The 26,872-nt window shown below is 36.2% G+C and overlaps 1 protein-coding gene and 1 long non-coding RNA gene across 51 annotated transcripts in view; one reads left to right on the plus strand and one right to left on the minus strand.

Annotated features, from left to right (window-relative positions):
* Positions 1-26,872, minus strand: part of si:ch211-51h4.2 — a 458,725-nt gene that overhangs the window by 286,570 nt on the left and 145,283 nt on the right. For 36 of the 50 annotated variants that reach the window (XR_015502336.1, XR_015502339.1, XR_015502337.1 and 33 more), the window contains exons 9-11: positions 24,096-24,195; positions 12,838-12,896; positions 12,673-12,737 (exon numbers count right to left, since the gene is read on the minus strand). Coding sequence is in view for 34 of the 50 variants with exons in the window: in XM_087273261.1 (XP_087129387.1) it covers positions 12,673-12,737; positions 12,838-12,896; positions 24,096-24,195 (224 nt within the window). In the remaining 16 variants the exon portion in view is untranslated. Of the gene's footprint in view, positions 1-12,672; positions 12,738-12,837; positions 12,897-20,021; positions 22,571-24,095; positions 24,196-26,872 lie in introns of those variants that run through there. The other 14 variants (XR_015502345.1, XR_015502348.1, XR_015502347.1 and 11 more) reach the window with 2 other exon arrangements.
* LOC147841659 (uncharacterized) lies at positions 9,172-14,724 on the plus strand. The gene is made up of 3 exons (XR_015502362.1): positions 9,172-10,432; positions 12,126-13,383; positions 13,429-14,724. It is a non-coding gene; the product is annotated as an uncharacterized LOC147841659 (long non-coding RNA).

Here is a 26,872-nt window from a genome sequence, read left to right on the forward strand (position 1 = left end):
GTGGCCCTCTAGGAACTACGTTTGATACTCCTGATCTAATCAATACATATTCAACCAATTTAACATTATTAAAAGTACATAGGCCGCAGTCACTAAATCAAACCTCATTTTCAACAGATGTATATGTAGACCATCCTGTTGAAATTTAATTTACACATCACTGTCATTATGATTAGCATGTTAAAATGTTACGATCCGACAATCGACAATCTGCCTTTGGACTTGTGAAGGAAATCGGAGCACCTGGAGGAAACGCACGTATACACGGGGTGTACATGCAAACTCCACTAAGAAATGCTGAACAACTGGCCCGGCCAGTACACGAACCAGCGACCTTCTTGCAGTGAGGCAACAGAGCTAACCACTATTTTTTATAACAGCTAATTTTAACTATTATAACAGCTAAAGGCAACAAAAATAAATTAAATTCATCATCTCACTTGGTGGCCATCTTTGAAATATCATTTGATGTCCTATTTATTTGAACACGGAAACATTAAATTATCTAAAACTGTTTGCCAAGCTTATAATTACACTTCATATTTGTAATCACCTATAAAAATTGACAACATTTGATAGGATTGTGCACATGAACCCCCAAAAGGTACAACATCATGACAAACTCCTTAATAGCCATTTTTAAGGAACGCGGTCAGATGTCATCCTGTCAAAGTATGTAAAAAGGTTAAAAAAAAAAAAAAAAATCAATAAAAATCAATAACTTACACTATATTTGTTTCTGAGTAACACTGCATCCGATCATGCTGGCCTTCCACTTATAGTGTACTTAACAGCAAATATTTTACAAAAAAGACAGCAACTTCTTTGTTTAAAAGTTGAGTAGTCAGGATTTGCATTGAATGGCGGAAGTGGGAATTCATTTAAAATAATGTGGTCAGATGGAAAGTATTGTACATTTCATGTTTCATACAGATTACAAAACCAGAGAACATTTGTCTTCAATTTGGTTGCAACTAGACCAGGAGTGCCCAAACCTTTTCTTATGAAGGGCCAAAAAGCAAACATACAGAGGGCTGTGGGCCTGAGATAAATATAGTAATATGTATAACAAAGTTGCCATGTGTAATTTCCTAATTTTTAAAATAAGATTTAAAAATGAAAAGAAAGCATTAGTTTAATCATGTTAGGTTAGCTTTTGTATTATAATTTTGCATACTTCGCAATTAACTTGTTACAACGGAAACAAACAATTCATTTCTGCTATCATATTCTATCATATAATTTCTTCTATCATTTCAGCTATCATAATATAATTTCACTATTTAGAGTTTGCAAATAATACTTTTATTAAAATAAATTATTAAGGAGAAAATCCAAATGTGCAAATATAAAACCAACTTTACCTCTATTCGTAAGTTCACATACCCTGCCGTACAGGTGCAGTTCGCTGTCAGAATGCAGTTTTGTTTGTTGATGATTACCCAGGCCCTGTATAGCTCTGTCTTTTTTTCTTGTCTTTGACTAGGCAGAACCTCGGTTTTTAGCACTACAAAGTTTTGACCCTGGTAATCATGGAATATTATTTCTTGCACATGACCACACAGAACTAAATTTTTGGCATCCAAAGACTTGTAGCTCTTTAACTTCTCTTGTTAATGCTCGGCCATTTCGTCTCATCCCCTGTCTATTTGGAGGGTGCTATCGTAAATGGACCTGTCAGATGAACGCTGCTCACTTTAACCTTAATTTTGCAGAATCAATGTGTTTATCACTGGGTGACGAGCTATCATAATATGCTGAAAGCATTATGTAAATAATATATATATAATATGTAATCAATATAACTTGTTTCTAAGACAACAACAAACTCTATAACACATCGGATATCATTCCCTCACTGTAAATGTTAGTGCTCCCTGTTTTTTCACCCATCTCGCTGTGTGCTCATCCTGAATGTTTACAGACATGGTCATTTGTTTATAGTTTTTGCTATTATGCACTCAACAATACAGCGTGACTCCAGCAAAAGTGTTATTTGCCAAAACTTAGTGCATGTTTACCTCAAACACTAAGGGCTCTATTTTGATGGTCCATGCGCATAGCGCAAAACGCAGGGCGCAAACGCTTTCAGGGCGTGTCAGAACGCGTTTTTGCTAATTTAAGGACAGGAAATCTGCCTTGCGCCGCGGCGCATGTTCTAAAAGGGTTGAGTTTATTTTCTTAATGAGTTATAGGTGTATTTTGAGAATAAACCAATTAGAATCTTATCTCCCATTACCTTTAAGACCCAGCTGCGTCGCGCCAAGAGCGCATTCGCCATTTACAGGACGCAAAGTAAGTCTAAGTGGAAAAAATGAGCATTTCACAAGCAAACAGTTCACAGTTAACAGCTTTTTGACAGAAAACTGTTAAACAGAGCATCTACTGCGTGAGAATGAGAGATAATGGATCACTTTCACTTTCGCTCTTGGATAGGGAAACCTTTACGCACAGCATCAATTAGTCTATAAATAAATACTTTTGTTTGTTAAGCGCAAATATTTGTTTCAAAACTATTTTTAAATTCAGTTCTAATTTCCAGCAAACGAATAAGTGAATAATAATAGCAAAATGTGCTCAAAAACCTGAGTTATATCCTAAAACACATGCTGTGCCCCATATGGTCTAAAACCTGACAGGTGGGCAAATCTAAGCTTGTTTTAATAAAACAAATATAAATATGGATATAATAAATAATACTGCTAATAATAATAATAACATTATACAAAAGCAAATTTTTTATGAATGAACTGAAAAAGCCTCCCGAGATGAAGAAGACATAAAAGCAGTGGTTTTTCATATTTATGTAGGCTAGAAAATAATATGTTTTGTAATATTTTAATCCTTTATATTTATATCCTATATCTATTCTTATTATATCCTATATATATCCTTAATATTTACATTTTTTCATATGTAAAGATATTTGCCTATTGCTCTCTTGTGCGTATTAAGCAGTGCGTAAGCGAGGCGCAACTTTGCGCCGGAGTTTAGACCGGGTTAGTTTTGGTCTAATGAAAAATCTATTATAGATTCTCAAAATAGCAACGCGCCAGTGGTCCGCCTCAGAACGCCTTCCTATTTAGACTAGAACGCCTATGGACGCACAAATGAGCGCTAATGCATTTGCTATTTAAAGAGCGTAGCGCAACGCCTCAAAACGACTCTTGCGCCAAGCTTAAACTACCAAAAGACTACTGCGTCACGCCTTGCGCCACACTGCGCCGGGTGTATGATAGGGCCCTATGTCTGTATGCAGGTTTGGGGACTCTGTTAACCCTTGTATGGTGTTCGGGTCTGTGAGACCGGTTTTCAGTTTTTTTTCAAAAGAAAAATTAAACAATGAACTATTTTTTCAACCTGAAATTCTTTGTCTTTGGCTTATTTTCTGTGAAGAACATAAATCCGAACAATTTTTCAATGACCGCATAATGTACCTCCCCCCACACATTTACATTACATCCAAGGTGTTCGGATCCACTAGACCCAGGTCTAATAAAAGTCTTGAAAGTGTAGGTCCAGTGTTCCCACACTCTGTCCTCCTCCTTTCTGGTGCTGCTGTTTCCTCCCCTCCTCCTCCTGCTCCGGCACAAAGTTGCAACATTGTTGAAAATTCAGCTATCAACACTGTCTGCTCTTACATTCCCGCATATTTTACCCTCTCTCTTGCGGATATCAAGCTTTATTTTCTTATACCGTGTCCTATCTGCAAATTAGGGGCATAATACTATAATTATGACTTTGCCAGTACGGTTTCTTATCACAACAGATCAAGATGGCCAAAAGATTATCTGCTGCGAGGGCCATTAGAGGGACAATTGATTGTGGAAGAAAGAGGAGCTTCTGATGATGTCCATAACCATGGTGGGAACAATACGAAAAATCAAATCTTGGTTTTATTTTTTTCATAACATTAATAAAAAAAATAAAAAAATAATAAAAAATAAAAAAATAAAAACGAGAAGCACCTTAATACATCAATATGATCTAACAAAGGTAAAGGGCTGAAATTAACCATGTTTGCTGTGCATATGGCTTGTAATTGGGATTAAGTAAACTTTTATTGAGTAATTTTACATAAAATGATTTGATAGTGTTAATTTGGAAAGCCAAAACTCTAGCGGGTCCACCAGACCCATGAACACTGGCTGAGTAACCAAAATACGAACACCACACAAGGGTTAAAACAAAATATATACTCCTTTTCTTCTGTACCTGATGTTCAGTGCCATAAGCTGCCGACCCCTGCACTAAACTTCTGGAGGGAAGAGGCACCCTAGTTAAGAATCACTGTCCTAAACAACTATGCTTATAAAATAACTCAAGTAAAACTAGGTTAATTTTGTGAACACAGATAAAAAGAAGAAAAAAAAAAAAGATAAAAGATCGTCCTGAAACAAAGACTTGGAAAAAAGTTGATAAAATCAAAGGAAAAACATCAGCTTCAAAAGGAGGCAGACAACTTCATAAAACTGTTTTCCCCGCTCTCAGGCGGCCACCCGAGATTTATCTTTTAATCTGTACATGCTATGCTTCAGAAGATTTCAATGCAAACCACTGCAGCTCTCCTCCTCTGCTCCTCTCAATAGAGGACGCAAAATAAAATTATGCTCAGTTTGATAATTAGATATTGAAATTATGAGCTGGCAAACGAAGAAAAAAGAAAATCGCTCTGCGGTTGACAGGTCGGGTTGAGAGCACTGATGCAAAGTGCTGATAAAAGAACATTGACTGCTGCACATTTCCCTATCAGTGAGTTTATGGGAGTTGAACAAATTTCTCTAAGACATCTCGAAGATCTGTACTGATACTGAGACAACATTTGCTGAAATTAATGTACTTTGTGGTGGCCATACACATTTCTTTTCAAAGTATTTATTTTATTATCTTTACAATCAATGTATAATAGTAGCACACAAATGCGCAGATCTAGAACAATAATTTCTGGAGTGGCAAGGAAGAGGCATGGAAATGCATCGCTGCATGACTTTGTTTTAATTCAGTGAAAGCATACTGATTTAACAATTTTGCAGTTTAGTTGTAATTGGCAAGCAGTTACTTCAAGAAATACTAATAGTATATATATTTTGTTTTTCTAATTACTTATACTACATTCTTTGAAAAGCGTGATAGTTGATGATGTGATTTAAACTTCATTTAATCACAATTACTACACCATACAGTTGAAGTCATAATTATTAGCCCCCTTGTTTATTTTTCCCCTCGTTTTTGTTTAGCAGAGAACAGATTTCTAAACATACATAAATCTATAAATATATAGCTTAAAGGAGCTAATAATCTTGACCTTAAAATGTTTATTAAAAGATTAAAAACTGCTTTTATTATGAGAATATTATCAAAATATTATCAAAATATTATCAAACTGTGAAAAATTTCTTGCTCTCTTAAACAGCATTTCAAGAGTTCACACTTAGATATTGCTTGACAGCTGTAAGCAGGTTTGGCATGCTGTCCCGGGAGAGAACCCTGAGCTCGGAGATAGTTGAGCCCAGGGCTCCCGCCAGGTCCATAGAGCATGTGAGGGGAGTACGAGATCAGGTGGTTCTCGAGAGCTCCCCTTTTTGTAAAGGAGAAAAGGAGGAGAAAGGGGTGGATGGGGGGTTTCTTCGGAAAATGAAGATAAGGGAGTAATGTCTAGCTAGGCTACTTATAGTGGGTTAGGATAGATCTGATTGGCTAACTAATGAGTGTAGATAGGTGGCCAGCTGCTGTCAATTATATCATGTGCTCCTCTCGAAATTAGTTTAAAAACTTCACTTAGGGAATATATAAAAAAAAAAGAAAAAAATCTAAGGGCGGCTAATAGTTCTAACTTCTACTGTATATGCTTTAATTCATGAAGTGCATAAGATAGTTTGCATTGCTATTGTCAGGGATTGAAAACTGGGATCTGGGGGAGTTTATTATTATTATGCATCGAAGGTCCACCTTTTATTTTAGAAAATGTTGAAAACTATTCCCCATTATATATTCCATAGTATTTTGTTTTCCTACTATGAATGCCAATGATTACTGGTTTCCAACATATTTCAGACTATCTCTTGTGTTCAATAGTAGTAAAACAAAACTTATAAATCTTTGTAACCACCTGAGCGGAGTAAATTTGTATTGTTATGTGAGATATAAACCCTTAATAAAATACATATTCCTGTAAATTAACTTTCACAAAGATTTTGTTTGTAATCAGAAATTATTTTTTTTACTCAGTAAACTTAGTTCTGATGAAACAAGATAAATGCATTCAAGACAAACAAATCTTAATATCTTATGCAGTTTTGCTTCTCAGTGTTGTTACATAAACAAGATTAAATGAAATTCTGGTATTTACCCGCCTCAAAGGATTACTGTATGCCTGCAAAATATAGTGTCCCTACATGTTATGTTGGGATAACAGAAAGCAGTTATCATACACTTGAGCTTTAAGATGTTGAACTGCATTAACACAAGACTTGATCTGAAAGTTATACCAGCACCTGCTTTAGAAAAACAGACATCTAAATGTTGACAAAAGGACGATATGAGCAGCTATCAAATATCTCTTAAAAAAATTAAAAGCACACATGCACGCATGCACACACACACACACACACATACACAAAATGAATTAGGCTTTAGAAGAAACCTTCACAGCAACTATAGGTGGCCGAACAGGGGCCCTTAAGCATGTCTGGCCAGAAATGATTGTGATAGAGTTCAGTCAGTTAAATTGGTTGACACCGAACGCGGTTAAGTCAAACGAGCATGTTGGCTCAGGAAAGAGTAAATACGCTTGGATTAGATGCAGCAAATCAAATAAAGCTACAAAGAGGCTGAAGCTCATGCTACCAGGGCACAGAAAGCTGAATCAAATGGCCTGTTGCTGTGCTGGATAATACTGTTGAGACTTGAGACTGAAAATAAAACATACCAGAGGAAATGCAGGTATAGATAGACATTAATTTAAGATTTATGTATTTATGCTGTATTAAAAATGTCCATTCATCTATCTTTAAACTTAGGAGTTTTATTAAAATGCATGAACATGGTCAATAAATAAACAAATGTAAACTTCTTATCCAAATGCATAATAAAATAACATCAGAAAATCAAATAATCATACATGTTTAAGTGTGCAAATTATACATTGATTTAAATCCAGTGTTAAAGACTAATTTTCTTTCTGTGCCAAGCAGAACGGACAAGAAAGTTTAAAGGGGGGTCAAATTTTTCTGTAATGTTAGTTTGTGCAATACATGCTTCAGTGAATCAAATTTATATATTTATTTAAATTACATCTAATACAGCTGAAGTCAGAATTATTAGCCCCCTGAATTGTTAGAGCCCCTATTTAATTTCCCCCCCAATTTTGTTTTAACCATTACCTGGAATTTATGTTTTAGAAACAGCTTTGATTTCTTGCAACAGAAAACTATGACAATGATCACCTCAGGTGCATCTCATGTGCTTTAATCAGTGTTAAATGCTAATAATGAGTTTAAATGCCATTTCACATGACATTTATTGCCATACTACTGAAAGCAGGAGGAGATAGTTTACCTCAGATCTTAAAACCGTTTAAAATTAAACTTCAGAACTGTGACTCAATAAACTACAATGTTTTCCAGTAAGGCAACCCAGGGAGCTGAAATATAAATGGCTAAACTGGCATTGAGTAGGTTAAAAGGACCTAAACAAAGACAGCGTTCCAGCACGGAATACACATTTATAAGTGACTTCAGGATTGTTTTTTAGATAAACAAGAATGTTCACATAGCATGTTTATTAAATATCTGCACATACAGTTGAAGTCAGAATTATTAGCCCCCTTTTGATTTTTTTTTTCTTTTTTTAAATATTTCACAAATGATGTTTGACAGAGCAAGGACATTTTCACAGTATGTCTGATAATATTTTTTCTTCTAGAAAAAGTCTTATTTGTTTTATTTCGGCTAGAATAAAAGCAGTTTTGAATTTTTTAATAACTATTTTTGGGACAAAATTATTAGCCCCTTTAAGCTAATTTTAGTCTACAGAACAAACCATCGTTATAGAATAACTCGCCTAATTACCCTAACCTGCCTAGTTAACCTTATTAACCAAGTTAAGCCTTTAAATGTCACTTTAAGCTGTATAGAAGTGTCTTGAAAAACATCAAGTAAAATATTATTTACTGTCATCATGGCAAAGATAAAATAAATCAGTTATTAGAAATAGGTTGTTACATGTCCGTGTATTTTTTATTTATTTGTTATTTGTCGCCCTCTAGTGTTTTGTTGCTTGTTTGTGTTTTGATTTAGAGTTGATTTTCTCCGCACCTGCAGACAATTCACCGTCGGCAATTTAAGAGCTCGCGCTGCAGTGATTCAGTGACGTGAATTTGAGCGGCCGTCCAGATGCGGAGTTGTGCTCCTTTTGTTCTCAGCCTTTGTTTATTGTGTTTTCTCCCCACACTTTATTTATATTTGGTTGTTTAATTAATAAAACCCCTAGACTGATCCGTTTGTGTTTTTCCCTCATTTAAAGTTGTGACTGTGATCGTAACATAGGTTTGTAAAACTACTATGGTTAGAAATGTGCTGAAACAATCTTCCCTTCATTAAACAGAAATTAGGGAAAAAAATAAACAGGGGCGCTAATAATTCAGGGGGGCTAATAATTCTGACTTCAACTGTATATTATGGTATTTTTATGCTTCAGATTTAAGCATATTAAATCTAATGAAATTCAAATCTTAAATGAACTCCTGCAGTAAATATTTCATCATGGATTTTCCTATAAATGTAACCTTGCTGTCAAAAAGATCCAGAATATCACTAAATCTTTATTTAGACTAAACAGTCCCAGTCCTGCCTCTGTAGAGGAAACAATGTGTGGTTATGTATCGACATAAGCCTTCAAACAACAATCGATTCAGCCGGCCTGAAAAGCTGATGCAAGTCCATTGTCAAACACAAGCTGAAAGATTGCCTGCCGTCAGCGGATGAGTGTAAATCTCAGCGAAAGAAGAGAAAGACAGAGCCCTGGCATAGTGGCAGGGCTGCAGCAGTGCATTCTGGGTCTCCAAAGAGGCCGACATGAGATCTCATTTCATCTCATCTGCTCCAACATAATTGCTTTGGGTCTCCTGAGTAACATAGTGCTGATTGGTAACTCAATAACTCCTTTACAGATGATTAGATGAAGCGTCAGTGTGTTGGAGTTTTTCAGGGTGTGCTAAAATCAGAGGGACTTCAGGGACAAGTGGACAGCTCCATCTCCTGTCTGCCTGTCCTGAAGATTTATAATGTTCGGTTTTGCTTTTTCTGAGCCATTTTAAACCCGTTTAGTGTTTCTGTCATGACAAGTGAACAGGGAAGGCTTTGTGTTGTCAACTTTGATTTTGACAGTAGTTCTATAGGTAAATTACACTGAAGGGCATTTTTGCAATGAGATAACTTGACTAGATTCATATTATATGTGACCCTGGTCCACAAATCCAGTTAATTTGGAAAGAGCCCAAAAAATACATTGTATAGGTCAAAAGTGAACATTTTCCTTAAACAGGCGCCACGGTGGCGGAGTGAGTACACGATCGCCTCACAGCAAGAAGGTCACTGGTTCAAGCCTGGGCTGGGGCAGTTCTATGTGGAGTTTGCATGCTCTACCTGTGTTCACGTGGGTTTGCTCTGAGGGCTTTCATTTTCCCCACAGTCCAAGACATGCGGAATTGGTGAATTGGGTAGGCTAAATTGTCCGAAGTGTATGTGTGTGTTTGTGTCTGTGTGTGTGAATTATTGTGTATGGGTGTTTCCCAGTGATGGGCTGAAGCGAAAAGGGGATCTGCTGCGTAAAACATGTGATGGATAAGTTGACGCTTTTTTCCGTTGTAGCGATCCCTGATTAATAAAGGGACTTAATAAAGGGACTAAGCCAAAAAGAAAATGAAAGAATCGATGAACCCAGTCTCATTGGAAATATGTGCCCAGGGATGCATTTTTGAGAACTAAGAAATATGTATTAATCTTTTTTTTTTTTTTTTTTTTTTGTAGTTTTGGGGCACAAATCCCTTGGGGCCACTGTAAACATTTTTTGATAATCTTAAAAAAGCCCATATTATTGGTTTTTGAAAATGCCCTTCCATGTAGTGTGTAACACAGCTCTAAGTGAAGTGAAATATCCAGCTAAGGCTTAAATCTCTAAGTGCACAGTGTATAAAACGGTTGATTCATCTATAAAAGAGTCGACTCATAGTGCTTCAAACGCGTCGTCTTGATAACGAGACATATCCACGAAACACAAGTAGTTGCTCACACAAACCTGGGAGATTCGAAACCTTCTTTATATATTCTCATATCGGGTTTAAAGGCACGTGGAAAACGTGATGCGTGCCGCTTTGTTTACGGACCTCTGGAGAAGGAGGGTTTTTTTTTTTTTTTTTTTTTTTGTAGTTTTGGTTTCACAAACCACCTAGAGGCGGCTTTTTTGACAATTTCAACTACATTACAGGGGCATGTTTTCCCACCTTTGTGTTGTCAACTTTGAATTTGACAGTAGTTCTATATTTAAATTACACCGAAGGCCACATCATTTTTGCAATTATATAACTTGACAGGATTCATATTATACTGTATGTGACCCTTGATCACAAAAACAACCAGCTTGGAAATAGCCCAAAAAATACATTGTATAGGTCAAAAGCAGAGGTGGGTGGTAACAAATTACATTTACTTCATTACATTTACTTGAGTACAATTGTTGGGTAACATGCACTCTTTGAGTACATTTAAAAATGTTTACTTTTACTTATGTAAATTATTAGAGAAAAATCATCACGCTTCGCTACATTTGGCGATGTTCCTCCGTTACTGTCAAATGATAATAAATATGATTCACATGACGTGTTTGTAAATATCGCGAGGCGGCACATTTTAGAGAGGTTGTGTTGTGAGAGGTTGCCGCTTTTGGTAAGAGTGTGTGCACCTACGTTGGAATGATGGCTAAAGTTGAGGAAGACGTGTGAGTTTATACTGCATTCACACCATCTACTGTTCTGAGAAGGACGGTCATGCTGTCTGTGCAGTGAGTTCAATGGACCAGGGATATATGTCAAAAGTGTACATTATTAACAAGATACATTTTCCTTAAAGCCAGTCTCATTGGAAATATGTGCCTAGGGATACATTTTGAGAACCGAGCCATAGTTCTCAATTGTAGTTTTGGTTTAAAAAATCTACTAGAGGCCGCCGTGTACATTTTTAACAATCTCAATTAAAATACTGGGACACGTCTTCCCATATTTGTTTTCTTAACTTTGAATTTGACAGTAGTTCAACATATAAATTACACTGAAGGACACATCATTTTTACAATGAGATAACTTGACTAGATGTGTTGTTAACTTTGAATTGTACAGTGGTTCATTCATTCATTCGTTCATTTTCCTTCGGTTTAGTCCCTTTCATCAGGGGTTGCCACAGCGGAATGAATCGCCAACTTATCCAAAATATGTTTTACACAGCGGATGATCATTTTCGCAATGAGATAACATAACTTGATTCATATTACATGTGATCCTGGACCACACATTCAGTCCTATGTTGACAGGTATCTTTTTGGAAATAGCCAAAAATAAGATGTATAGGTCAAAGTCATATATTTTCCTTTTATGCCAAAAAATCATGATCAGATTATTTATCAGAATTAGAATGTTAGGCAAATTCCAAATATTATTCCTTTGCTACTTGCAGGTTAGTGAACAAGTCTTTATTTGTGCATATAAATAATAATAAAATAAATGAAAATAAATAGAAATTTTCACAATCACTTTCACTTAGTCACAAAAGATACCATTTCAAATACTGTACTTAGCAGTCTAATACGATGTGATTAAAGAAACTGTTGCTTCCTCTTCTAACCAGATCCAATCAAACCAACTGAAACCATAATAATATACCTGTGCTCTGTTGTTGTGATATGCAGCTGACCCAGATCATGTGACAAATTTGCTTTAGTCCAAAAAATAATTTAGAATTTGTATGTACATAAATCATGAAAATTTTGAATAAATTAAAGAGTGAAGTAAATAAGGCATAAAGATATTTTTAAATTATCCACTGTAAACATATCAAAATTCATATGTTGGTTAGTAATGTACATTGCTAAGCATTCCATTTAATTAACTTTTAATGTTTTCTTAGGTTTTTTTTTTTCAGTTTTAATTTTTTTTTTTTTTGGACTCCTCAGATTCCAAATTCTTCAAAAGCCCACAATAAAACATTATTATATCTTAGCAAAGCATAAAATATTATTTATTTAGGTTTCACAAAACATGTTTGACTGATTTTGTCGTCTACAGTCACAAATTTAGTCTAGAAAGTGAATAATTACAAAACAAAAAGAAAAAAGAAAAAAAAAACACTTTGGTCAGTTTCTCACACAAAATTATTGTATTACTTTATAAAGCATGGACTAAAGTGCACAAGTGGGCTGAGTTTTGGTATTTCTAAAAGTGCATTTGTCATTCTGGAGAGCTGAATTTAGCTAAATTTTTTTTGTGTAAAAGAAGTCATACGTGTATAATAACATGCAGGCGACTAAGTGTGGCAACTGTTCAAACTGAATGAGCTATTTCTTTAAATGGCATAATTATGATAAAATGCAATTTTATAATAAAAAAAGAACATAACAACTTACCATAGTATGTTTAAGATTGTGCATGTAGCAAGTCCTCCGAGCACAGATCTTCTGAACCATAAGACCTGTACAATCAAAATATAGCATTAATTTAATATATAATAACATTTACAGTAGTCTTTCAATAACAAAAGGAATTTGGCATGATTTTAATTATAATAATACCTGAGATTTAACATTGGAGATTTCAGAAAACAAAAAAGGCATGACGTTGACGATCCCACCTGATTACAGAAAAAAAGAAAGAACAAACAATTAAAATAATTTTTAACCAACGTAACTAAATGTGGACTTTGTGTAATTTACACAACATGAAGTAAAAAAAAATAAATGAATAAAACTATCAAACTACTGAGTTAACACATTTAAAAATGTAGAAATATGAAGTTTAAGATATAAAATTTAGATATATTAAAACTGGCTTTATAAAAATGCCATTGTTACATTTAGTGAAATGTATTGCCTGCTAAAGCCAAAGAAATTATGTTTTATTTTGATCACATTTGGCTTATCAATGGCTATTGATCACAAAAAAAGTGTCATTATATGTGAAGAGTTCAGATGCAAAAGCTTGTAGGTGTCATCTGAATCTTTTTTTTTTCTAAAATTCACATTTATCTCTAGCTTCTCTAGCTTCAGTGTCCTGCAGATTTTAACTCCAACTTGCCTCAACACACCTGCAAAGATGTTTCTAGAAAGCCTAGTACAGGGGTGGCCAACCCTGTTCCTGGAGAACCACCTTCCTGCAGATTTCAGTTGCTACCCATATCAAACACACCTGAACCAATTATTAGAACCTAAACACCACATGATAATTACAGGCAGGTGTGTTTGATATGGGTAGCAACTGAAATCTGCAGGAAGGTGGCTCTCCAGGAACAGGGTTGGCCACCCCTGGCCTAGTAAGAGCTTGATTAGCTAGCCCAGCTGTGTCTGATTGCGGTTGGAACTAAACTTTACAGGGCACCGGCCCACCAAGACCAAGCTTGGACATGCCTGACATCAGCTGCGTGCCATATCGCATACTTATCCACTATTCTACACCATTTTGTTGTATAAACAGTGTAAGTAGTGCGTTCACACTGAAAACTCTAAAAATAATAAGTGTACTTTAATTACCCGGATGCACTCATTCAGCCGCTAAAATGAAGTGTGTAACGATGGACACTTCACGCATTTAATGACAGCAGGTTTGCTCACGTAGCGGAAGGGGCGGAGCTATCGGGCACACATGTTGGATGACTTTATTTATTTTGGATGGTGAAAGCAAAATTCCCGATGGTGAATGCGGTTATACTCACGGCAGGGATTATTTGATAGTTTGGTCATTTATTTCACTGATTTGGCAGCCATCAAACATCACATCAGGGAAACGGTTTGAATTTCTGCTTAGTAAAAAAACATTAGTGCTCCATTTGGGACGGCACTACAAACATATACTATGCTCTTGAGTATGTGCAGTGCATGATTGCATAGTGTATAGTGTGCCATTTGAGACGCAGTTTCAGAGGGTTTTGCATCGGAACTCTTCATATATTATTTTACAGTAATTTGTGCTGTAATGTGTCAATTAGTACAGTGTTATAAAAACACTCTGAAAAACACAAATACTTTCCTCAAAATTACATCAATTAGGTTAATTCCTTTAGCTGGCCCTGCAAGAAAACTTTATTATTTGTACAAAAAAAAAAAAGAAAAAAAAAGTTATTACATTATTTTCCTTAGACATGGAATAACCTTTTCAGTAATACATTGGTTTTTTAGAAAATACATTAATAATAATAAAATAAAATAAAAACTACTACAGACTGTAAATACATTTTTAGTAACACTTTACAATAATGTCATTGTCATGTTCATCAGCAATAAAACCCCCAGAGGTCGCTGGTAAACACACACATCCACATGAACTACAAATCTGCTGATAAATGGAATACAAGAACCAGTCATGCTCCACACACACAACCGGTTCCAGATCCTGACTGATTGCATACACACAGCTGATGCTGCTCATGTACTGATTACACACACATATACAGCTCACTTTGAAACCCTCATTGCTGAGTCTTGTTTATCTGTAAGTTGACAATACAACGCGTTATCGCTGTCTTGGTTTCCTGTGTTTAGCCTTGTTAGCCGTTTGTCCTAATCTGCCGCCTGCCTTACGACCTCTTGCCTGTTATTTTGACTACGTTTCTGGATTGCCTTTATACACCTGTTTGCACCCGTATTGACCATTGCTTGCCTGACTATCCAAATAAACCTGTAAGTGGATTCAAACTCAGTAGTCTGTGTCACTCCCCGTGGTTACAGTCATAATACTTAGGCCCAATCCCAATTCTACTCCTTAGCCCTTCAACCTGCAGTCTTGACACGCTCTCCACATCATTCTTCAAAATGGTGTTTAACTGCCGACAAAATGGATCTCCTAAACGTGGTAAATGTTTCACTTCTCTCAGGGATTTTTCCAAATTCACTTAAAACTGCAGTTGTTAAACCTTTAACATTAATAGAATAAAAGCAGGTTTAAATATTTTGAAACCCATTTTGAGGTATATAATATTAGCCCCCTTAAGCAATATATTTTTTAATTATCTGCAGAAGAAACTACTGTTATACAATGACTTGCCTAATTACCCTAATTAAGTCTTTGAATCACACTTTGAATCTGAATGCTTGTATTTTGAAAAAATATCTAGATAAATATTGTGTGCTGTCATCATAGCAAAGTTAAAATAAATCAGTTATTAGAAATGAGTTATTAAAACTATTGTGTTCAGAAATCTTCTTTCCATTAAACAGAAATTGGGGAGGAAAAGAGTTGCTAATATTCAGGAGGGCTAATAATTCTGACTTCAACTGCATATATAGCTATTTTCCTCCCTGCAAAGGAAAGAGAAATAAATACAATAGAATAAAAATATGAAACAAACTGTGCTTTAAGCATCTTCACTGTAAGAAAAACACTTTAGCTACAAAAGTCCAGAGCAGAGAGGGATTTTCTCATTTTGCTTGATTAATGAGAAAAAACAGGTGGCAGCAGGAATTGCGCGCTGTCACTTTAAAGGTTTTGCTTTCACGTTCCTTTTGATTCTCAACTCGTTTGTTTATTACACAAATGATGGTTGATATGAATAATCAGTAAACAACGCGTTTTGACACCTATTTGACCAATAAAGTGCTCACGTTAAGATGAGATGTGTGCGCTTTGCTCGTCTCAGTGTGCGAATGAGATAGAATGCTGGCGCGTGCCGCACACACACACAGAACCATGCGGTCTTTCGCGCTTTTAAGAGCAACACGTGTACAACTGGAAAGGGGCAATATATGATGCAATAATCATTTGTCTCGATTAATGGTTTTTTCATAATCGCTAGAAGCCAAAATCGAAATCGGATTCTCGATTAATTGCACAGCCCTACTTGGAGCGTTGTAAATACCTGCGCTCGCCTCCCTCACCATAGTAGCCTAAACTATGGCGATGCACTTTCTGCTATGATGTGGAGCGCGAGATGCTCTCAACGTTATGCTGCATGATTTTTTAAATTAGCCTACATTAGTAACAGTTAATTTTGTTATGGTATGAACTTTAATTCTACGAAAGGCAAAAATAAATAAATCAAATAAGACCTTTGTGACGAAATCCAAGACTTTGTACACCAAATTCAAGGCTATTAAGGCCTTAATATGAGATTATCAAATTTAAGACCTTTTCAATGTTTTTAAGACCCCGCAGGTACTCTGTGACATCTACACACACAAATACTTAATCTCACAGAAAAAAAAAATCTGAATTATGTATTTAATCGATTTCAATTTATTTATAGAAAGATTTCAAACCAAATATTTTAATATTGTAAACTCAATTTATTCTAATAACTGAGGGAGAAACAAGTAATATTGTTCCTCCTTACAATACGCAACTTAGCAGTAACACAAAATGTTATCTAGTTTCTAAGTTTACTGGCATATTAAAACAGAATGAAGCTCATCCAATCCAAGAATTAGTCTAAACTGCATTGACCATTTTATAAGTCCACCATCAGTTTTCGTAATTGTTAATAAAAAACTAGGGGATTGAGAGCAGCTCTATAAATGTTGTCTTAAAGTGCTGACAGTCTCAACTGTGTTTTCTCTTGCACCAAATGAAAATCATCAGTAAGATAAATACGAACGAGGAGCAGGGGACTAAACTCAGTGCATTACAACAGATGGCTCACAGCGAAAGGTAAGAGCCCTTGTAATTGCAGATGTTCCCAAGAGCCCGGAACCGGATTTCAGACAAATAAACCAAATGGTGGGCCCTTGAGAGACTGCTCCATTTTTTGCTCCTCTTCTATAGCATCAGCATTAGCTAAATAGTTGCTAACAACCTTGTGACCTCCGCACAGTATGCTGACACACATGACCGTGGCCAAGCTTTGAGAACTAGAGGTTAGGGGGTTGTTAAGAATTTTGCAATAATATTAATACAATGGCTTTTACTAGATTAATACAATCTTAGTTTCAAGAAGTGTAATGTTAATACTTTTTTTGTAGCAATTTATATTAGCAAGAGAAAATAAAGCACTGCGTTTTAAAGTTTCAATGGTGACTCGTCAAGGTTATCACTTGTCTCACCAGCACAAATGATTTATGCATATAATATTGTTTCTTTTTTTTTCCCTTTTCTGTAAATATTGACACACGTCTTAATTAAACTGTGAAATATTTGATATTGTAATTCTAAAATAGGTGAAAGAAAATGCTTTTGATCATATAACTTGATATATGACTACTGTTGGGTGCCGACTTGTTTAATCAATGCTGCAAGAGAGATCAGAGATTCTGGATTTACATCATGTTTAGTCATAATTTACTTCCGAAATTCATGTAACTACAGTGCATCAGGAAAGTATTCGTAGCGCTTCACTTTTTTCACATTTTTTATGTTACAGACTAATTCCAAAATTGATTAAATTCAAGCTCTAACAGGTTGGATGGGAATCAACGGTGTACAGCCATTTTTAGATCTCTTCAGAGATGTTTAATAGGATTTAGATTTGGGCTCTGGCTGAGCCACTCAAGGACATTCACTGAGTTGTTGTTAAGCCACTCCATTGATATTTTGGCGGTGTGTTTTGGGTCATTGTTCTGTTGGACGATGAACCGTCGCCCCTGTCTGAAGTCAGGAGCATTCTGAAGCAGGTTTTCATTCAGGATGTCTCTGTACATTGCTGCATTCATCTTTCCCTCTATCTTGACCGGTCTTCCAGAACCTACAGCTGAAAAACATCCCCACAGCACGATGCTGCCACCACCATGCTTCACTGTAGGGATGATATTAGCCTGGTGTAGGGTTGTAACGGTATGAATTTTTTACGGTATGATAATCGTCTAAAACAATACCACGGTTTGACGGTTTCGCGGTATACGGTATGTTACAAATGTTAAAAATAATAGAACAGTGAAGCAAATTTGACTTTTTCCAAATAATATATTTTTTGTTACTATAAACAACACCACTTACAATGAACAAATAAAAAAATAATAAAATAATAAATAATGTGTCAAAGTACAAATAAAGTCCAAATAAACATGGTGCAAATCCTCAGTAAAAAAATAGATATAAATATTTACTATACTATAAATAGTTACATAACGAAACTAGATTCAATATAGAACATCCTTAGGTTTTATGTGCCAGCATGGAAATGGTTGTCTGTGGATATGGATTTGGAAATGGTTGTCTGCAATGCAGACTAACAGCTGCACCTTCATTTGCGTCTTTTGAAAACAGCAAGAGCAGCAGTTCGTCTTTGCTGTGTCACTGTTTTGTCATGTTTCTGTGCTGCTGTGCATGCAAAAGTACTTAGTATGAGAATTATTTCATGCAAAACTTTTTTTTTTTTGCGTTTTATTTAGCCACGCATAAATGTATGCCTATCTCTCATTCCGTGTTGTTCAAAAAGCTTGGTCCACAAACAAAAGCGAAACCTATGCTTATTGGTTGTGATATAGCGAGTTTGAACCAATCTGGGCATGGAGGAGGGACAATGCATCAATGTATCGTGTCTGGTTTGTCCGGAGACACAGTGAGCGTTTCTTTGTCAAATCAGCGTGGTCAAATTTTGATGACGTAACCGCACTGATTCCGGAGCCTCTGAAAGTCCGCGAATGTTATGTGATACAGCACTGGAAAGCTAAGATTCTCTTCTTTATGCCAATCTTTGAATTTTATAAATCGGATCAGCGGATCAAAAGTTATTAAACATTTAAGAGCAATACTTATTTTTAGCCGCGGGCAGCTGTCTCGGTCTTTAAGGGTTAAAACCGTTGATATGTAATTGTTCATGGTATGATAATCGTGCACGTTCAAATCGTGGTAAACCGTCATACCGGTATATTGTTACAACCCTAGCCTGGTGATGAGCAGTGCCTGGTTTTCTCCAGATGTAACACCTGGCATTCATTCCAAAGAGTTCAATTTTAGTCTCAAACCAGAAAATGTTGTTTCTTATGGTCTAAGAGTTCTTCAGATGCCTTTTAGCAAATTAAAGGCAGGGAGTGTCTTCCGTCTGCCCACTCTACCATACAGGCCTGATTGGTGGATTGCTGCACCAGGGCTCGAAATTGTGACTATTTTGGTCGCATTTGCGCCCGAAATTTTATCTATGCGACCTCAAAATATATTTGGGAGCATTTCTGCGAGTGCTTAAAATTGTTGTGTGCGACCAGTTTTTACTGCAAAATGTTCACCACATGCGTGGATTCGGGAGACATTCACGCAGAATCCATCTCTAAGCTCTTTGTCTGCACTTGAAACGCGGAAACGCAGCGCTCAGGAATGGTTTAAAACAGTTGTCATGTCAACTTGCTGCAGTAAACAAAGCCAAGTGCGTAATGCTTACCCCTACTTCGCGCTCTTCATTTTGGCCCACCACTGCTCTAGCACTGAACGCGAATGATTGGTTAATATCAGCTGTCAATCACTCAGTCAGTGCCTTCTGGCTTGGGATGACAGAGAGAGCTACTACCGCGAAAAATTGTAAAGCGCTGAAGATGAGAATGAAGATAACACTGACAGATTTTGTTTTAGAAACCATGGCATCTAAAGTTACAAATAATGACACATCCTACTAGTGACCATGTGCTGAATGTTAATCCACCATCTACACTTTTCGAAGAGTGGATAAAAGACTTCCATTGGCATCAAGTCCGCTATGAAAAGTCTGTGGGTTGGAGTTTTCAGGGAACTGTTTGCCACATCTAGCACGAGAGCTTCTGTTTAATCCTTCATATAATCGCCAAATGCTGTCCGCTGTGCTAGTGACAGCTATATTTTTTTATGTATATATTTTTTTGCTTGTTAGTTTGATTAGTGTTGATTTCAAATACAATAAATATGTTTGTATAACACTTGTAGTAACGGTGCTTATAAATGGTGGGTGCAACTAAATTTTGGCTGATGTGCCTAAATTTTTAAAGTTAGGAGCACCAGTGCTACCAAGCAAAAAGGTCAATTTCGAGCCCTGTGCACAGTTGGTTGTCCTTCTGTAAGGTTCTCCTCTCTCCACAGAAGAACACTAGAGCTCAGACAGAGTGACCATCGGGTTATTGATCACCTCCCTGACTAAGGCCCTTCTCTTGTCATTATGTCATTATGAGGTATTGTGTGAATAATTTTGAGAAAATAAACTAATTTAATCTATTATAAAATAAGGCTATAACATAAAAAAATGTGTAAAAAGTCAAGCAGTATAAATACTTTCCCGATGCACTGTAAGTGGCTGTTTAAGAGAAATGGAGTAAATGTTCTAGTCATATCAGGGACCAACTAAGGCTGTTTAAATTGGTGTGATAGTATAGGTGAAAGGGGTTAACTAACACTTCCAAAACCAAGACTTGTGAGCATTCAAGATTTTAAGGTTTCAAATGTGCTGGCATTAAATTAGCTTTAACTTACTAAAATACAAGTGTTACAGCCCTATGTACACTACCTGACACAAGTCTTGTCATCAGTTGTTGTACACAGTTGTAAGAGCAACATATAATAACTTTACTTCTAGTTGATCACTAAGCACAGGACAAACAGGCAAACATTAAACACTGACAGGACAGACAAGACTGTCATGTCAGGACCATGACAGATTTTGGTTTTATTGTAAAAAAAAAAAAAAAAAAAAAAAAAAACATGTTAAATGAGAATCTTTCAAAATAAATAATTTTAAATTAATATTTTCAAACCAGTCTCATTCTGAAAACGTAGTCCAGCGGACGTTTCTGGAGACCGCGAAATACGTATTTGTGCAGTTTTTGTTGTCGCGATTCCGTGAGAGGCTGCTGTGTGTGCTTTCTTATCTCGAATGTCTCTGGCAAGTGCCGTTCGCGCCCGCGCTGTTATGGCGTCAACCCACTAGAGGCCGCTGTCTGACTGACCAAATGATTGACTGCGCGACCAGCCAATCGGCTGACCCACCCTCCTCCTTCCCTAAACCCAACCAGTTTTACCGATTGACCCGCCCGCCTGCTCACTTCCCTAAACCAGAGCAACAATTTAGAAAAGCCGTGTAGAAAAAGAAAAGCCCTCGTCTGTTTTTTTCACCACGTTTTCGGATTTCACCACGTTCTCACCCTGTTATGAACTCGTTCACTTAATTTTTGGAACCACTCTTCCCCGGCCTCGAATTTGCTCGCTGTGGTCAACTCCTCCTCTCTGCATCTGAAGTCCGCCGACGCACACGATGAGCTGACCGGAAAAACTGATTGCAGCGAGAAAGCCCTCCACATGGAGGTAAGCGGTCAGCCGGCAAGGGAACAGTGTCACACCGTAGCGTTCGCTTAAAAAAATTAAATGCAGCCATACGTACCTCCCGGGACGTATTTCACGGTCTCCAGAAACATCTACGAGACTACGTTTTCAGAATGAGCCTGGGTTGAATATTTTATAGCATACTTCAAAAATAAAGATGATTTTGTGTTCAAAAATCTTTTGTTTTTATTATGTTTTTTATATATTTGTCTTAAACTTCAAATTCCAGTATTTTTACCATAAACTGACATATCTACCATTTGGTAGAGGTTGATATTTTAGAAATTATGGGACGTGTTGAAAAAAAAAATGCATTGAGTATGTTAACTAGGGACATGAGAGTTAGGGAATGCAATCCAAATAAAATGTTCTTAGTGGGGCAGTTAAAGGGTTGCTGATGACCTCATGTAGACTTGCTATGCATAAAATTGTGCCAAGCAACATCTCCATGTACTCCTTTGAGAACCAGACAAAAAAGTTGAGTGTACCCCTTGTTATTACACCACTGCTTTGATCGCGTTTGACAGTTTTGTGAAAAATCAGATCAAATCTTGCAAATAGGACACAGAATTGCTAACCCCAACCTTCATCATCTTGTTTTATTAACACCCTAATTACTTTATTAACACTGTCACATTGAGTATTAAAAACAAGCCCAACGGAGCAATGCTTACAATAATTGGATCTGGCAACATGGCGGAGCGAAAGCAGCAGCCGCATCCTCTTGAGCGAATCAGCATCATTAATTCATTCAGTGACGTAGTTTGAAACAATTTTTCATTTGTATATTCGAACATGAAACTTACATATTTATAGACCTCAAAGTTGGCTTGGGCCTGCTGACACGTGCATTATAAGCATGCCTTTTCCTTCTTTTATAAAATGCGCTCGGTTTGAAACTGCGCCAGCTCATTCCCTTCTTGTCAGCTGGACCGGAGAAAGATGGACTCCCCATGCTGTCAATGTAAACAAAGCCTGGCCTTGTGACTTCTTAAAAGCAGATGTCCATTAAGGTGCCTTGAGGTACCGCAGGGGCGTATGCTGGGCCCTTTAAAAAAAGCCATCGAGCAAGCAGCTGTCTATTCAGAGGTGTCACAGTGGCTTTGGCTGCAAATGAGAGCAAGGAGATGTGTGAGACGCTCGCGGGCGGATTTTGTTTGTTCTGTTGACAGAAGCCTCCTGCGGGCCGGCGAGGTTTGGCTGCCTCAGGACCTTACAGCTCTGAGTGTGGCAGCCAATTAACAGGATTAGAGAGAGGGACAGTGAGAGAATTCCCTCGACTCCTGGCTAACATCTACATTGTCACAGTGATAAGGTTCGAGAGGTACTTTCATTAGCTGCTCAGCACACCAGCTGTGATGAAGCCACACACTGGTGTCTCTTCACTTACAAATCCCTTTACTTCACTGGACCCAAACACACTGCCCACACACTATATGAACAGAGGGAAAACAGTGCGCCTTCCTGGAATTCAGTGGCATCAGAAAGGATTTGGACACTTCAGCTCAATTTTAAAACGTAAAACTATTCCAAGTGTTGGACATTTTAAGACAAGTATTTTACAGTTTTTTCAACTGCTTACATACATTTTCAAAACAGTGTCACTTTTTTCAAAACTCTACACACAAATCTCAAAACTGCACACACAAAACGCAAAATGCCTCACATTTCCTTTTTTCAAAATGTAACACTGCATTCGAGAATGCCGTAAACACATGTCAAAATCACAGACTGTAAAAAGATATGGATATACAAGTTGGCGTGGCCAACCGTCACCATTTTGTTCATACGTCATCGCACCAACCATGGGGATATTTAAGTGTTTTTTTAAATTATTGGAATGTGTTCTGTTGATAACGATGATGATGATATTAATAATAATGTAAAAAAAAAATAATAATAATAATGTAAATAATAATAATAATAATAATAATGTAAATAATAATAAAATTAATAATAATAATGTAAAAAATGTAAATAATAATAATAATAATAATAATAATAATGTAAATAATGTAAATAATAACAACAACAATAATAATAATAATAATATTAATAATGTTTAAAAAATAATAATAATGATAAAATAATAAAAGTATTAATAATAATAATAATAATAACAATAATAATAAAAGTTATAATAATTGATGATGATAATAATAATAATAATTATTATTATTATTATTAATGATATTATAAAATAAATAATAATACAAAATAATAATAATAATGATGATAATAAATAATAATAAAAGTAATAATAATAATAATAATAATAATTATTATTATTATTATTATTATAAAATAAATAATAATACAATAATAATAATAATAATAATAATAATAATAATAATAATAATAAAAGTATTAATAATAATAATAATAAAAGTAATAATAATAATAATTATTATTATTATTATTATCATCATCATCATTTATTATTTTTTTAACTTGAAAAATATATTTTTATGAAAAGTAAACAAACAACAAAAAGGACAAAACCACGTCAAGATGAAAACTTTAGGTGAACTTTTTTATTTTGATATTTAGTTTCTGACAGGGTGAGACGCAAGTGCCCAAACACTGTTATGGATGGTGGGGGAATGAAGGAAACAAGCAAAATTGGTCTTACCGAGAGCAACTGTTCCCATTAGAAAAGGTTTTCCGATTTGAGTGAAGTCATTCGTGGTCTCTTGGTGAACTTCCGAACCCACAACAAATGTCACGGCCACCTTGGGGCAGAGAAATTATGACAGGCTGTAAGGCACACGGCGCAGAGCATCCGATGTAATCCAGCCCACCAATAGATTCTCATTTCAAATGACATTTGCAGGGATATACAAAAGCAGAGGGAAAAGGCGCAATGACAAATGTCTTGGTGGTTTCTGTCAAGGGTTACTGGAGGTGCCTTGGGGGAGGCAAACCAAAAAGTGTTTTACCACAAATTGATAGCTTTTAATGTCATGACCACTGAAACTGAGAAACAGATGAGATACAATATGTGAGAGGTGAGAGAGAGAGAGTGTGTGTGTGTGCAACTGAGAGAGAAGAACAATAGTCCTTGACCTGGATATTTGTGGTGCATGTCTAGCTCACAGCTGAAATAATATTTACAAGCGCCATGCAAGAAACATGCCGCATCATTGCGGTCATTTTTATTAGCTAAATGATTTGATGTGGAAAAAGCCATAGAGAACCAAATTTAATCCAGTAGAATTAAATCTATCTGTATTGTATTTCGGAACACACTCACACACATTGACACCCACATTGTAGCCAAGCAATCATATAGTTTGCCATATATCTCAATAGCCGCTGTCAGCTGAAGCTATCTATAATGTTACCATATGTATATGATATGGTCATCAAATTAAATTGTGTTGCTACACTGTAAAACTCAGCAGTCAACTTTATCAAATGAAATGAGTGTAGTTATTTTAAAATGTACTGTAAATTAATTCTCATTTGTACAAAAGTTTTGAACTCAGTGTTGAAAGTAATGAGTTAATTAAATACCTCATTACTTCAACTTAAATGGAGTAACTTGACAGTACTCCTATAGACTCGTTTTCGATTTTTTTTTCAGCCCAACAAAGGTTTGTTGTAAAAGCATAATCATGCCAGCAGGCTTAAAGGGCACCTATGGTGAAAAATCTACTTTTCAAGCTTTTTGGACAGACATGTGTGTAGGTATAGTGTATAGACCGTCATACTGGGGTGACAAAGGGTGCTTTCACATCTGTAGTTCGCTTCATTTGGTCCGAACCAAGGGTAATAAATGATACATTGTTGCATCTCCTGGCGTCTTTGGGTCGTTTTCACGCCACACTGCTGGCTTTGGTCCGAACCAGTTGAAACGAACCAAAATGCAGTCATCTCTCTCATTGGCCAGATGTTGTTGAGCATATTTCCTAAACTGCTTATTGATTGGTCAGAAGTCACGTGCGGGAAAATGCCGCAGGTAAACAAAACCTTTTACTCTGGAGGCTCTGGAGGGACGACTGCGCTGGCTGATTGTATCCCTGCTTTAGACAAACTATACATTACGAAAATAAAGCGCCGCCGTGGCTGGAAAACAGTGTTTAATGCATCGCACATCACTTCAGGAGGAAAAGTGAATTAATTTAGCTAAACTGCGACATGGTCATCTTGGGGAAATATTACCAACGATCCATCAGGTAATGTTTTCCCCTTTCTCTCTCTCTCTCTTTGTTGGTAAAGCGCTGTCAACAAATATTTTTCCTCCATATGCCATAATGCACAGCGCATCGGCCTACGGCAGCTGAATTAGTCCAAAACGCGCAGTACTTTTTGCGGTTGGACCTGTTTTAGTACGAATCATATTCTCACCACAAACGAACTGCTCCAGGGTTCATTTGAAAGAGCTGCTTGAAGAGGTGGTCTCGGTACGCTTATTTGATCCGCTTTTGGTGCGCACTCGAGTACGATTGCTGCATTCTCACCTGCCCAAACGAATCATACCAAAAGGGGGAACAAACTCTAGTGCGATTCAATCGAACTAAATAAGGCAGGTGTGAAAGCACCCATAAACACACCCAGTCCTGTTTTTTTTTTTTTTTCAATTTAACAACATAAAAACAGGGGACCAATTGGAGCGGTTTTTAGATTGACCGCAACTTGACGTAGGAATGCGTTCCCCTCGACCCACCAATATTAATTGACAGGCGCGCATCACCATATCATCAGTTTGTTGTTAAACTTTTTAACACATTATAATAAACACATACAATAAATGACACTTTTTAACAAATTATAATAAAAAAAATCTGAATTGTGTTTTGAACTGAACCTAAACTGGCACACTCAGAATAACCATAATATGTATATTAAATCTTAAAAAAGGGAGGAACATATTCAGGCTGAACACTGGCAAATAGCAATATGATAGACATTGGAAGTGTTCAAAAGACATTTTCTTATAAACTAAGAGTTTTTATCTTTATAGAGCCTAAAAGTAAAGTAAACAAACTCATAGGGCCCTATCATACATCTGGTGCAATGTGGTGCCAGAAACGGCGCAAGTGATATTTTTGATATTTTCAGACTCGCACAGCTATCATTTTCATGTTTTACACCATGTTGTTTAACCAATGTTTGCTGTTGGAAATGTTTTCATCCACTCTGGGGTGATTTTGAATCTTAATTTGGCTATACCTTTCTATGTGTTTCAGCAAATGGAATGATTTCTAGTGACAAATTTTATTCTGACACATATTTTGAAAAAATGCTTTGAAAAAAAAAAAAATCAACAATACACTCTGGGCAAAAATGTACTGCCCATTCATTATGTTTGTGGTTGTTTATGCCCCATTGACTTTCATTAAAATGTATTTTTTATTGCAAAGCCATGACATCTTATAAAGTAATCATGCATTCTTGATTGTAAAA

Source organism: Danio rerio, chromosome 11, assembly GCF_052040795.2.
Source record: "Danio rerio strain M-AB ecotype USA chromosome 11, GRCz13ab, whole genome shotgun sequence".
NCBI classification, from domain to species: domain Eukaryota; kingdom Metazoa; phylum Chordata; class Actinopteri; order Cypriniformes; family Danionidae; genus Danio; species Danio rerio.